At 29.5% G+C, this 14,828-nt stretch overlaps 1 protein-coding gene across 4 annotated transcripts in view; it reads right to left on the bottom strand.

Moving 5' to 3' along the window:
- Positions 1-506: 506 nt before the first annotated feature.
- LOC129980738 (MYND-type zinc finger-containing chromatin reader Zmynd8-like) overlaps positions 507-14,828 on the bottom strand; it is a 78,640-nt gene continuing 64,318 nt past the window's right edge. For all 4 annotated transcript variants that reach the window (XM_056091122.1, XM_056091134.1, XM_056091128.1 and 1 more), the window contains 2 exons: positions 10,542-10,619; positions 507-3,181 (listed from right to left, as the gene is read on the bottom strand). In XM_056091122.1, coding sequence (XP_055947097.1) covers positions 3,029-3,181; positions 10,542-10,619 — 231 coding nt within the window. In that variant the 3' untranslated portion in view covers positions 507-3,028. The remainder of the gene's footprint in view (positions 3,182-10,541; positions 10,620-14,828) is intronic.

Raw genomic sequence — 14,828 nt, 5'->3', positions numbered from 1 at the left:
AAAAACCGGTTTTCAAATGTAACAAATTTACTTTAAAAAAACCTGTTTTTTTAAAACCAGGTTTGAAAAACCATCAAATCCTAGCTTAGGTGTAAGGACATGGCAGTTAAGAGGCTAACAGTATTCTTTTTTATGTACAAATAATCTTTGATTCATTTCAATCAGCCATTTTGAAAACATGCCATTTTCAGACTTACAAATCTGACAGGAAAAGTAAAATCCTTTATTTTCTTAATTTTTTTTAAAAACTTAAATCAATAATATTCCATCAGTAAAGAAAATTACACAATAGAAGAAAAAAATGCTATGAGAAAATACAAATCATAACCATAATACCACCATAATCAAAATACAAGAAAAACTTACATGGTGTTATTAAAATTGGTAGATTTATTTCTGATTAAAATTATAAACTGTTCATGATTTGAAAATAAGGGTTCGTTAAATTTTGTTTAAAGAAACAATCACAAATTTGTTTCAGAAGACCACAAGAAATGCAGCATAACTGGATCAAGATCTTTATTTCCTTTCAACATTACAGATTAAATGCAAAATTATTATGCTTGTTAAAAGATTTGCAATAACTTTTACAAAGTGCATTCTCAAATAACTTAAAACACATTGCCTACTACATGATCACTCACGATTCACACTTGCTATCTAATTCAAAGGTCACTTTTGTACTATAATTATGGCAAAGAAGTGGGAAAGGAATTATGACCTTATAAGACAGATAGTGGGAATCACAGGCATGTATCACAGCAGCAAATGTGTCAAATTACAAATGTATACAAAGGTTGTGTCATAGGTCTGAAATTCCATGTCTCGGATTGACAACTGAACAGAGTTTTGCAATTAGATGCAACAACTATTTTATACAATTCTGATTTTCTGTCAAAAACTGTGCATATTATTTACCGTCTAAAAATCAAATTAACCGTTATCCATTGCACAGCAGATAATTAATAATACAATAGTTAATTTTTGGTAATAATTAATTTGAAACCATTAAATTTTAATAACTACCTTTGATAATGTGACTTTAGAAATTTTATTCTGTATTGATTTCCAAATAACTATCTCAAAATGTTAATTTGGAGTTGGTATGTTATCGCATTATCCAATTCCATATTCCCAACATTATTCCAATTATGTCAAAATTGAACAACTTGAGGGAAAAAAGTTCACACTTAGTTGGATTATTTTATATTAATTGAATAAACACATAAATGAATGCTTAATGCATAAATGTGTAAACATTATAAAATGATTACTAAAATGATTATTAGATTTTAAAAAATGTGTACTTTACTACCCTCTTTCTTTGCTAAGTTACAAAAGACATACAAACAAAAGTTACAAAGGTTTATATATATATATTATATATACAGACATGCTCATTTCAGATTTGTTTTTGCATCTGAAATGCATCTTGTGACATTCTGACAAACTTAAAATAGCAGATCACAAAATATTTTACTGCCAAACTTATCAATTCTAGCAATCTTATTTCCTTAAATTACTAATAGTTCTCTTATTAATTTTGATTAATACAAGATATATATTGCATGTAATTATGCACACAAAACTGAAATTTGTCAGAATGTCACATTTTAATTGGGATAAAACATTTTTCAGTTTCTGTAAAATGACACAATTAAATGAGAAAATGCGAATATAGAATTAATATAGTAGAAAATCAAACAATATAATTATGTGAGCAGTCAGTTTAAAGAATAATTATTTACTTTTTCTTTCGAATTTTGACTATTTTATTATTTCTAAATATTTTTACTGTATTTTTATTATTTAGCTTTTCTTATCTATTTTAATTATTATGCAACCCAACCAATGAATAAAAAATTAATAACTTATATGAAATTTATAATATTATGATAGTCAAATAAAACAATATAATACAAATAGCAAGACAAAGTATTATACATAATTAAGTAAAGCTATTTTGCAAAACATAATAAAAACTTCTACAACAATACAAATGTCACAAGTAATGCCGATGAAGATGGTTCAATAATGAATTGCAATTACATAGAAATTCTACCACATTCATTCAACTCAGTAACATTTAAACAAAATATTCACAAAAATTCGTTTAAAAACTTCTATTCTGAATCGCATATATAATAATAATAACAACAAATAATAAAATCGTATAATTAAAAAAAAAATATGGATGCTAACTAAAATTAATTTAAAGGAGTTTCTTTCCATGAGCATATGCTATGATTGAATTCTTACCAAAATATTTTAACACAAAGAGAAAATAAGAAAGAAAAAAATCAATTTAATGGTATTTTTATAGGTTTGATAAATAAAGCTACTCTACATTTGTATGTTCTGCATGATCTAGATTAATATGAATAACTTTCCAATATTTGATTCAATTTAGACATATTCAGTCAATACTACTATTGAAACAATCAAATACATTTTAAAATTACAGTGTTTTTTTTTTTAATTTGAAATTTGTAGGACTTTAGGTTATAACTTTATATTAAATCTCAAAAATTAATTATAATGCACAAATGTCTTTAAAATAAGAACTGCAGAATGAAACAAAACATTTATATGATTCAAATTTACATACTTAATTCAAATAATCAGATTTTTCAAAACAATGCAAGGAGCATTATTATGATAAAATAATAGATCAAATATGTAGTAAAAAATGATTGCTTTTGACATATATATATATAACATACACTGATTAAAAGTGTTAATTGAATATAAATTTTTAATCATTCCTATTCTTCAAAGAGAGAGCAAAAACTATATGATAATTAATGATAACTAAACTAACTAATGTTGATGATAACTAAATGTTGTATAACAAATAAAATAATGAAAATATATGATTTATAATATGCTTTAAAAAATTAACACTTTTAGCATTGTATATTTCCTAATTTACAAATTGAAGAAAATACTTAAAAATGCAATGATAGTTTATGAGAATGACAAATTCAATTAAGATAAAAATATAAAAATTAGTGCAAAATTATCAGTTTTAACGGCGCTTGGTCTTTGAAGATTGGGAACGAGAGGATGGGCCTGGAGTTGGATCATCCAACGGGGACCAACCAGGTGCTGCAGCAACACGCTTAATCTCAGCTTTCTTATGGTGTGTAAAACTTGTCACAGTTTGAGAACCAGAAGGCCCCTGTTAATAAAAAATAAATAAAATAAAAAATAATAATCATTATTTTTAAAAAAATTCTTTATTGCATGCTATATAGCTTTCTTTGATGAAAAGTTGAAGTGAATGCAGCATTAAACTAATGAAGCAAAGTAAAGTTAGTTAAGCTGTCAGTTTTTTTCTTTTCTTTTTTTTTTTTTTTTTTTTTAATTTAGCTATAATAACTACCCATTTTCAAACAATACAAGGACTATTTTGCAATGAAGCTCATAATTTTGAATCATAAATGATGAAAGTAAACCTGAACTTCTCAAAACAATTCATGCAGCAAATGGATCTTCACTCTATACTTTAAATTCAAAATACACCAGTCCAGCATACATGATAGATGTTTGATAGAAGAATTTTGAAACCTTTAGTCTCAAAGCTCTGACCTTACCACTAGGTCACTGTTACAGCTTCACGCTGATAGATGGTGTATCTGTCGAGTAAGAAGTTTTTGTTAATTGTTATTGTATCAAAAAGTTTAGTGCCAGAACGATTCTGTGATGAGTTGAACTACGCAGAGACATTTTTAATTAAAAATGTCCAAATACAAGAGTTTACTAAAGACGTCAGTAGTCTCCAAAAACACCACTGTGTGCCTCCTGGTAGTAAATTAAAAACTTTGAATCCTTTCTTCAATTCTAAAGGATTGTTAAAAGTTGGAGGATGGTTGGATAATAGTAATTTTAGTTTTAATAAAAAGCATCAGATAATTTTGCCAAGAGGCCATAGGTTAACTCTAATTATAATAGAACATTTTCATAATAAATATTTACATGTTGGTGCTTCTTCTTTGCTCTATCTTGTTAGAGAAAAATTTTGGCCCCTAAATGGGCGTAATAGCTGCAGAAAAATCGTTTATCAATGTATCATTTGTTTCAAATCCCAACAATTGCACCTACTCAAATCATGAGCAATTTGCCCAAGGAAAGAGTGTCTCCAGATTTTGCTTTTAATTGTGCTGGGCCATTTTATATTAAGAATAAGGCTTAGCATAAAGGTGCTTTAAGGAAAATTTGTATTTTTGTATGTTTTTGTTTTAAAGCTGTTCATATAGAAATTGTTTCAGATTTGGCTTCTTTTTTCTTTATAGTGACTTTAAAATGGTTCATGGCTCGAAGAGGTAAATGTGCGAAATTGTTTTCAGATAATGTTAAGAATTTTGTAGGAGCTAATAAAGAAATTAAAAAACTTCATGAAATGGTTAGACAACCAGATAAAAAGCTGGCAGGCTATTTAGCTGCAGAAGGCATTGAGTGGAAATTTATTCCACCAAGATCCCCACACTTTGTCAGTCTTTGGGAGGCAGCTATAAAGCCATTTAAATACCATCTAAAAAGAGTTAAGGGAATAAACTTAACTTAGGAAGAGTTCTTAATGGTAATTGTGCAAATTGAGGGAATTTTGAATTCTTAACCACTTTGTCCCTTGTCAGCTAACGAGGATGATTTTGCGATTCTTACTCCAGCACATTTCTTAGTAAATAGGTCTTTAACCTCTTTAAATGAGCCTGATTTGACAAATTTAAAAGAAAGTCATCTCAAGAGATGGCAAAAGGTAACTAGACTTGTACAATGTATGTAGAAATTTTGGCATTGTAATTATTTAAGTCAATTACAACAGAGATCTAAATGGATGTTTGACAAAAATAATATAAAATTAGGAGATTCAGTGTTATTACTCGAAGACGATTTGCTAAATTTGCAAAAGACAATTTGCTATGGGTAGGATAGTTAAAATTTATTTTAGTGATGATAAGAAAATGCATGTTGTTAAGATTAAAACGCAGTCTAGTACTTGTAAAAGAGCCAGTTCTAAAATTTGTGTATTGCCTACAGAACATAATTAATTCACAATATTTAATTTTTTAATTTGTTATTTCTTAAAGATATTTATTATTATGTGTGTTTTTTACTAGATTTGTGTAAAAGTTGTAATATTGTTTATGTTATTGAACATTGTAATCTCTTGAAACCCTGGGGTTTCAAGATGGGGAGAATATTACAGCTTCACGCCAATAGATGGTGTATCTGTTGAGTAAGAAGCTTTTGTTAATTGTATCAAAAAGTTTAGTGTAAGAACGATTCTGTGACCTAGACGTGGCACCCAATTGTGAGAGGTGTCCTAATCTGTAATAGTCCACCTGAAGGGGCACAAAAAAAAAAAAAAAAATGTGCCCGAAAATAAAATAGTGTTTACTAAACAGAAATTAGTTTTATTTGATGAGAATTACAGTCACATAAGCTGCACCTAAGTAAAATCAGTTTGCAATGTAAACTGAATTAACTCCAAAACAAAGCATAGAAGTATATTTAAAAAGCAATGATGAATTTTTTAAAAATGCAGCATTACTTGTTTTTAAAATCAGTATTGTCTCAAAATGTGGAGTCCATTCCCAATTGAAATGCAACATCCATATGAAATTTTAAATTCTAAAACTAAGTTTCAACTATCTGTTGCATTTTTTTTTTTTTCCCCCAAACATTTTGAGTAATGACAAATTTTTTTGATTATTCAATATCTTAAATTCTTCTTCTCCCTTCTGATGAGAGATGTCTTTACTTTAATTTTTCATCTGTACTGTTTTGAATGGCTAATATAGGATATGAATACTATATTTTTAAAACCAAATTTTTAAGACATATTCAATTGTAATACAAAATGTTGACAACATGACAAATGTTTATTTGCAAAATTTAAGACTTCTAACATTACTGCAGGGAAATACTTCTTGATATTTTATTTCTTAACAAACCATTTTATTATTTTATATTCATGTATGCTGATAAATTTAATAATATTCAAATCAGTTATTGTTCATAAAAATAGCTATGATTACTTTTTATAAACAATAAGCATTTCATCTAGCACACAAGTTATATCTATTCAGTTGGACGCCCAATTTAATGACTTCATCAGGACAGAAAATTTTATTTATTAAACTGGAAAGTTATTCATAACATCTGTGTCCAAAATAAAAATTTGCGCTTATCTTATAGAACAGTCCTAATTAGCAACAACACAAAAATATTCATAGTTAAAAAATTTTAAATATTTACCAAGTAATGTTTAAAAACTTTTCTGATCAGAAAATTTTTTCTTTTCAACTTAATGGAGAGAAAATACTCCATCATTCACATTTCACTGCATTAGGTATGTTTTCATAGTTTCCAAACCATGTAAAGCATTAAAAATGTAACAGTTTTAATAGGAGTGTTATTATAGATTCCTACCTCACGATTACTATTAACTGGTTCCAATAAATCAAAAATTCCATTAACTTAGTTGCACAATTAGACAGCCCATCTCGCATGTGAAAAAAAAACTAAAATTTATCCCAGAAATGACTTCTTTCTATGACTTCTCCTGACGGTCAAATGGGAAGATGACTTTATCATTTCCGTTACTTTCCATTTGTGGGCCTGAAATTCTACACTCTAAAAGCCTTTTTTTCCTATATTTTTAGAAACTTGGTCACAACATTGTATCACAAAACAAAGAGCAAAAACATTAATTTTGTATTCCCCCCCCCCTCCCCCTCCTCCACATACTCATCCAACGATGCCATGATTCTTCTCATAAGCAACCTTTTGTAATTAACTTTTACAGAATGAAAGATATAGAGGTCCAGTGGCAGAAGTACACATGTGCAGCTTGCAGAGAAAAACACAATATTGATTTTTTTAAAAATATAATAGTTTTGCTGCCATTAGTGTCACAAATGTCTTGAACTTCTCAGTTCCATCAGCATTAGCTGCAAGCAAAAACTTTAATTATCATTTTGCTGCCCCTCCCCCCACCAAAACATTTTTCATTTCTATAGCAAAGCACATGGTCAGTTGTAAATCAGAAAACACTCCGTTTCATCTGCATTGTAAATGTTGGATGGTGAGTACTCTTCAATAAAGTGGGGCAACTTTTTTTCCTCCAATTTTTTTAGATTCACCCCTCGGGGGAGCCTGTAACCCCTAGAGGGCGCGTCCCCAGGTGGCGGATTGGGGAATGCCTCCATTGATTTTTTTCCTTTGGGTGGTAGAAGGGAAATAAAATACCTTCCGCAGACCAACAGGTAGAAGTCCAACCACCCAGAGGCTCTGGCAACCGCCCTCTTCCATGAATAGTGCAATATTGTTGTCCAGTCTTAATGCTACTGCGTAGGGGTCAGCCGACGCGTCATGTTCTGCAGTCCAGGGACACGTCGAGAAATCAGCTACGCGGTCAGTGAATATTCTTCCACTCAATATTAATGGTACACAGAAAAGGTTGGCCTCCATTCTTTACTCTCAGAATGTTCATGTTGCCTGCTTACAGGAAACTAAACTGAACCCAAAGGTTAAACTTAAAAATCAAGGGGTATACAGTCATCAGGAAAGATGGGCTCACTAGTTCTGGAGGAGGTATTGCTTTCTTGGTAAAAACTCCAGAGGTGAAGTTTGCAGAGATATCCCAGACAACATCTTCATCGGTCAATAGTAACACCTAGGCTTAGGCAATTAACATCTTTCTCCCTTGGCATACCATTACTTTAGTGAATGCTTGCCATCCTGATGATTCACCAATCGACACTAATCTTCTCCAGAGCTGCATGAGAGAGAGCTTACAAGAGCTAAAATAAATTTAAATCTTCTACAGCCCTGCATGAAAAAAGAACCAGCTGCAGTGATAAGGGAGAAGGGTGTCCGCACCATCCATGAGCTCTCAAATTCGACTCAAAATGTGGCCATTGCTTTTACCGATTGCTCTTCAGACTCCAGTCTTGACCGGGGTGGTGCCTGCATCTTTTTGACCTATGCAAATGACAAATCTGAATCCCACAAAATATCTGTTGGTAAAATTGTCTCGAATTACACCTGTGAGCTGGTGGCTATAAAGGAGGCTTTGAATCTCTACTACACCAAAGCTATCCAAAATTCTAATGGACTTTTATTATTCTTGAACTCTCGCTCTGCCCTCCAAGCCATATTAAGAGGAAACTCCCAGCTCACCCAAGATATCATCCTGCTCTTAAACGAAATACTTAAGGCCCAAAGAACCTGCATTCTCCAATGGATTCCAGCACACGTCAATATTGAGGGTAATGAGAGGGGTGATATTCTAGCCAAGTTGGCCCTAGAAAACCCTCAAATTTCTTACAGCCTGACCCTGACTGATGCTGATGCAATAGTCAGCTGCAGACTACTTCCTGCTTCTTTTCAGAAGCACTCCATCCCTGCCCTAAATTGTGATCGTACTATATCCACAACCATTGCCATTGCTAGATTGAGAACTAAATACTTCAGGGAAATGAAAATATCTTCCGATAGCCATCGAAGCTACAGAAGTTGTCCTCACTGCATTGATACTGAACTCTCCCCCGACCATATCTTTGATTGCCCAGCCATTATGGTAAAGCTCTTCAAGATCCATCTCGATTCACCGCATCAACTTCTCTACTCTACTGAGGTTATTGATGTGGCTAAAGCCGTTTTAGACACTTTTGGACAGATCTAATCCTATTGCACTACTGGACAAGACAACAACAACATTAGATTTGCCTTTTCTCCATATGATTTTGGACAATTGTATCTTTTCTCATAAGTTCAATCATGTAAAAAAGTCTTTCACATTATGTTTTTCAACAAGTTTAAAGGCTTTTTTTTTTTTTTTTGGTTAAAATCAGAGGCCAATAAATGGATTTTTTTCTTGGCACAAACAATGCTGAACCATTCTGTTAGGTCAGATTCAAGGACAAAAAGAGGAATGGTTTTCAATCACTTTCTTATCTTCGATGAAGTTTCACCATATTTCATACATACTTTTTCAATTTGTTTAACGCTTGTAGCTAATATTGATGGAGATTTCACTGCTTTGTGATATAACATTCTTGTCAAATTCACATAAAACGTAGAGTAATTCACTTAACAAAAAACATTTTTGTCTTCAACACACTTTCAGTTCTCTGTGTTGTGGAGTGGGGAGTGATAAGAAAGAAAATTCCTGTCCTATGCTTGTGACATACATATCTGCAAGAACTTACTCATTACTCTTTTGTTCTGGACAAAATGGATATACTAGTTATTGAAATCAGTATTTTCTAACTCAAACAAATAAACATTATTTTTCAGCTGTTGAAATAATTAGTTAATGCCAGGTTTATTTTTCATTAAATGGGGATTTTTGCTTTAATTTTATTAAACAAAAATTCATTAAATCATGAAAATTAATAGACAGGAATTTGTTAATCAGGGGTCAACAACAAGATGTAATAAATTCAATTTATCTACATTTTAAAAAATTTATGGCTGAAAATCCACTTATATTGAATATTTATTTGAGTATACTGAATACTCATTGATTCATTCAAAGTCATTTGAGCAAGCTTCCTGTGTCTTTTGGGATTTAACTGTCATAACTTTATCATCTTAAGCTTTAAAACAGAGCAATTCTTTATTTTTTTAACTCAAGTTTATTTTCAAAATAGGAAATTCCCATTCTCAGCATTTCAATGGTGCCACTTCCTATTTAATCTCATTTGATTTTCATATTCTTAAAAACAAAATTTTGTCTTTTTTTTTTTTTTTTTTTTTTTTTTTTCTAATAATCACTGCATGAATTCCTAACAATGATATCTGAAAATCACATCCAGCGAGTCATTTTTAAACCTCCAAATTCAATATAAACTGAGTTATGTCATAGCCTTTTAACATGACTATATTTCCTTCAGGATTCTAAAATAAATTATTATTAATCTTACATATAAAAAATATTACTATTATTATTATTTTTTGCATTTATACCATTTTAGAGCATAGTTAATTTCCTGATAAAAAAAACAAGCAAGAACTGATATGAATGGTAAATATTATGTCAATGTATCAATGATCTTACCCTAAAAAAGACAGAAAATATTGTTTGCAATTTTAAGAAAGACAACAAATTTATTTTTTAGTATAAAAGAAATAATAATTATTTAATAAACATCTCATAAATTTTAAATTAAATACATATACAAAAGTAAAAACAAAAAAGAAATCTACCTACACAGATTGCTCCAGAACCGAATATAATTATAATTCAAAAAACAAATACCAAATATCCTTTATCTAGTTTCTTACATATTTGAATTCACAAGTTCCAAATTATTAAGACATAAATTAGAAAAACAATTCGTTACTTCCCGATAAAAGAATGTAAAAAACATGCATATTTTTTAAGCCTTGAAATTTATTGGCAATTACAATACCTTTGCTCAATTTTCTTCATATATTCAGAAAGAAAAATATCAGAAACATATTTAAAAAGCATCAGCAATCAAGTTTGATAAACATTTGATCATTTAAAATAAAACTATTATACTCACAGGATTAGTTGACCTTTCTGTGGTAATAGACCTTTCTGAAGTAATTACACCTTGTGCATTATGCACATAAACGCTAGTCTAAAAATAAAGGGGGGAAAATCAAATACTTACAAAAGCAAGCTTTATAATTCTATATGTTTAATAATATCACATATGCAGTTAAAAATAATTGCATAAATAGTCTTTCTAAATTAGAGTATTGCACAACTTTTAAATTACCATCTTTTAACATTCCCCCATCATTTAAAATACTTTTCATTGATTCCCATGGATTTCTTATATAACCAATATATCAAAATACTAAGTTTACATTTATGAAATGACATTTATTTATCTCCTGCCACACGGAAAAAAGAACAGATTTGAAAAACGCACCTGAAAAACAAAAAGTAGTGACAACAGTTAAATTATACCAACTTTTTACTTTAAAAAGTATTTGGAATAATAATGAATACCCTATTATATTAATAATAATGCACATTTAAGAAATATTTAATTTTTCTTTTGCATTTTTGTTTTTTTGTTGAAACCAAATATGTTTTTTAAATATTTTTTATTAATTTATTTTAAATTAAATTGAATATTTAATATTGAAATTAATTATATTAGTATTAAATACTCAAAAAATATTTTTAAGGTATAAATACAGAAAACAGAATAGTTCGACATAAAAGTCTTATGTGCACTACAGAATAATTTATGTATTATCTCAAAGAATTATTCACTAAAGATTTCTTTGATTCATCGTAAAATTCAGTTTTTAATTTTACTTTCAAAAGGACTTAATTGATGAAAACAAAAATACTTTATTTTTTAGTCAATAAATGCAATTCAGAAAAAATATATCAAGTCTAAATTTTATACAGTAATTCGGTCATAAGGAATGATATTCAGTGAAGTATTCTTGACTCCCCAAAATGTTTTCAATATGACCATGCTAAGAAGTTTTGAATACAGCTATATTAGGAAAGTCAACAATTTTATAATTTCAATAATCATTTTAGAGGAAACTCCAAAAGCACTTGTTGATGTATCTTCTTTGAGAAGATCATTAAAGTGGTTGGTCTAAAATCGCATGTTTTTATAAAAATATTCAAATTTTCATGATTTGCTCACCTTTAATTGCAGCAGAGTGGACATTTCTTTTTATTCATTTAAATATTACAATATAGCTAAATGTGGCTCATAGGACTGAAGAAACTTTATTATTATATAAAAGTATAAAATTTGTAATTCATTAGAACATTTGCTGACTTAAACTATATAAAACATAATTATTTGCTCCATTCAAGCCATATTTCTTATTGAATGTGATGCCAATTACTTATAGCAACAAAATTAATAATTCTTTCCCAAATAACATGGACATATTATGAATGTTAAACTATGCTTGCCTTAAATAAGATAGAATTATTGATTCAATAACACAGATATTTTAAGAATCACAGAAACTTCTTTGTTGCATTTAGTTTTCTAGAAAATATGCTTCATATTTATTTTATTTCATACAGACAGATACTAAAAATTTCATTTCTCAAGGTTTACATTTACATTAAGAATTAACTTAATCTTTTAATTTGAGCCTTTTGTCAGTGTGAAGACAACAGATTGATAAAAGCTATTTTTATGCAACCATAACATATAGGTTAAATTTCATTAATTTATTTTTGTGAAATACATTGTTTTAAATATGCTCAAAATATTTTCTTAAATTGATTTAAAAATTCATACAAAAAATTTATTAAAATTTGTTAAATTATACATTAAAAATTGGCATTGTTTGAAAGAGGCTTTTTTTGAATTTTGAGAAAATATAAAATTCATTTTTGTACTGTTATATTTCCTGAAGTTATCATGGAAGAATGTCAAAATTTCATTTTATTCTAATTAATTTTTTAAAAAAAATTGTTTTGAAATGCATATTCTTATCTTTCAAAACATATATGTGCCACGTTTGGAAGATACAGGTGAAATGGTCTGGCAGTAGAGCACTAACAAACACACACATTTATCTTTATTATAAGTAAAGATCTTTTATAAAGAAAGCCTTGCTGATCAGCTAGCTAGCCAGGATTAATGGAATATGAAACTTAGAAACAATTTAGAATCTTTAATCTTTAAAAAGATATTTTTAAGTTTCAACTTTAATAGATATACGATTCATATACAGAATCCTTATGTTGTTCTGTTCATTTTACAACAGATTTCTCTTATATTTTGTGAATATGCTTCAAGAATGTAATCTAATTTCTAATATCTAAGACAGAATAAAATTAAGATTATCTGAGAACATCTTCCAGAATTCCCCCCCCTCCTTTATATTATCATTTGTAACACATTTAAAATATGATCAAAATTCTTCTGATTCTTTTTGGAAAATATGCTTAAAATATTCTTCTAAAATTTACTAAACATAGAAAAAATATTTATTAAGTAAAGGCATTGTTATCATTGAAAATATAACTTTTTGAATTTTAAGATGAAGTAAAAATCTTTTTTGTGCAATAATATTTTTGGAACTTAAGGGGGGGGGGACCCTAAGTTTCATATTCCTAGGTCAGATTATCTGGCCTGTAGAATGCCAACACAATACACATTCATCATTTATTAAAAGTAAAGATATAGTACAGCTCAAAATGAGACTAGATAAGAAATCAAATGCCGAAAAAGAGTTAAAATAATAAAATGAACGACATTAGTCAGATATGAGAATATGCAAATGTTATAAGATGGCACTAACATATACAAATGTTTTTGTATTGCAATGGTATCTAATACTACTTGAGAACTTGTTATAAACTATTCTGTATTGCATTAGTAATACAAACAGGAGTAAGAACTTCCAAGCAAATTATGCTGTGGAAATTTGAGATAGCAGACCTGCATGCAAGGTATGTGTAATTCATCAAAGATCAGCAGTATAAAAATGTACTCATAACAAAGAAATTGGGCAGAACATGGCAGCTGAAATTATAGGTCGAATAGCAGCAAGTCCTAATTTATCTAATTGCTTGCATTGTACGATGATTTTGAGAAACTAATAACATTTCTATATTCAATGTATTACAGAAAAGAACTTACACTAGCGTGCAAAACTTAAATACCTTTTTTATTTTGTAAAGAATAATCATGAAATGGTATGAGGGGGGTGGAATGAACAGAATGCAAATTATACAAAATAATGTCAGGATGAGAACATCAAACAGATGTCCCTTTGTAAGAAATATCTCCTTTAACACAATAGCTGCATGACATCATCTGTTCATATTAAAAACAATATTCAGCAAAGTCTTGAGACAAATACCCATTTCTCAGTGATATCTGTATCAACTATCAGTTTGTCTCTGGAAAATATGATCATATCACCAAGCATCCCAAATATGTTCATCAGATTTAAATCAGGATAGAAAACTGACCAATCCTTTCTACAAATATCCCTACTTTTCAGAAGCTCTTGAACAGCAAGAGATATGTATGGTCATACATTATTGCTCTTAAATACAAGGACTGGACCAACAGTGTCTCAAAGGAGATGCACAAGAGGGCGAACAACTTCATCACAACAGTGATTTATGACCATGGCCACCAAATCTCTGTCAAAAATATAGAGCTTTGTTTTTCCATTTATCATTATGCCTCACCATAAAATCACACTAGGACCATTTTAACAGTTTCTTTTTCTGATGTTAGTGGGATGAAAACATGTCTTGACTTCTCTTTGCATCCAATGGCATCAAGAATTGTTTGTGAAATTAAAATGACTCTCATCACTAAAGGAGACATGTTTCTATAGAAAAAATGTCCATATTATTTGTTCATTACACTATTATAAAAAGTACTGCTGGTAATGGTAAGCAGCATTCTGATTGCTGGGTGAATAGACCATATTTGTGCAGTTATTATGCCACTGTAAACCGAAACACCTTGCCTGGTTAGCACATCAAACAATATTGCTCACCGTCTGGTTTTGATAATTTTTTTGCCAACATAAGAAAATATTGGACAGTTTTTTTTTTTTTTTTTTTTTTTGCGCAACTGTACTAACAGAATCTTTACAACAAAATGCTTTCAAGTGAACGAATACTTTAGTCAATTCCACATTTTTTGCAAAACTCATCCAATTATGACTTCCACCAGTTTTCCAAAGATTATATCTTGTGTAAAGGCATCCTGATGGTTTCTTACAGCCATTTGAAAATATGATATCACTTTTAATTGCAACAAATGTCAGGAAATATGACCTTCATCCTTTTTAAGTTCCCAAGAAAGTGTATTTTGCTGGGCACC

This window comes from Argiope bruennichi, chromosome 1 (assembly GCF_947563725.1).
Source record: "Argiope bruennichi chromosome 1, qqArgBrue1.1, whole genome shotgun sequence".
NCBI classification, from domain to species: Eukaryota; Metazoa; Arthropoda; class Arachnida; order Araneae; family Araneidae; genus Argiope; species Argiope bruennichi.
Note: the sequence above shows the minus strand (reverse complement) of the source record. Positions and strands in the feature narration are given on the sequence as shown.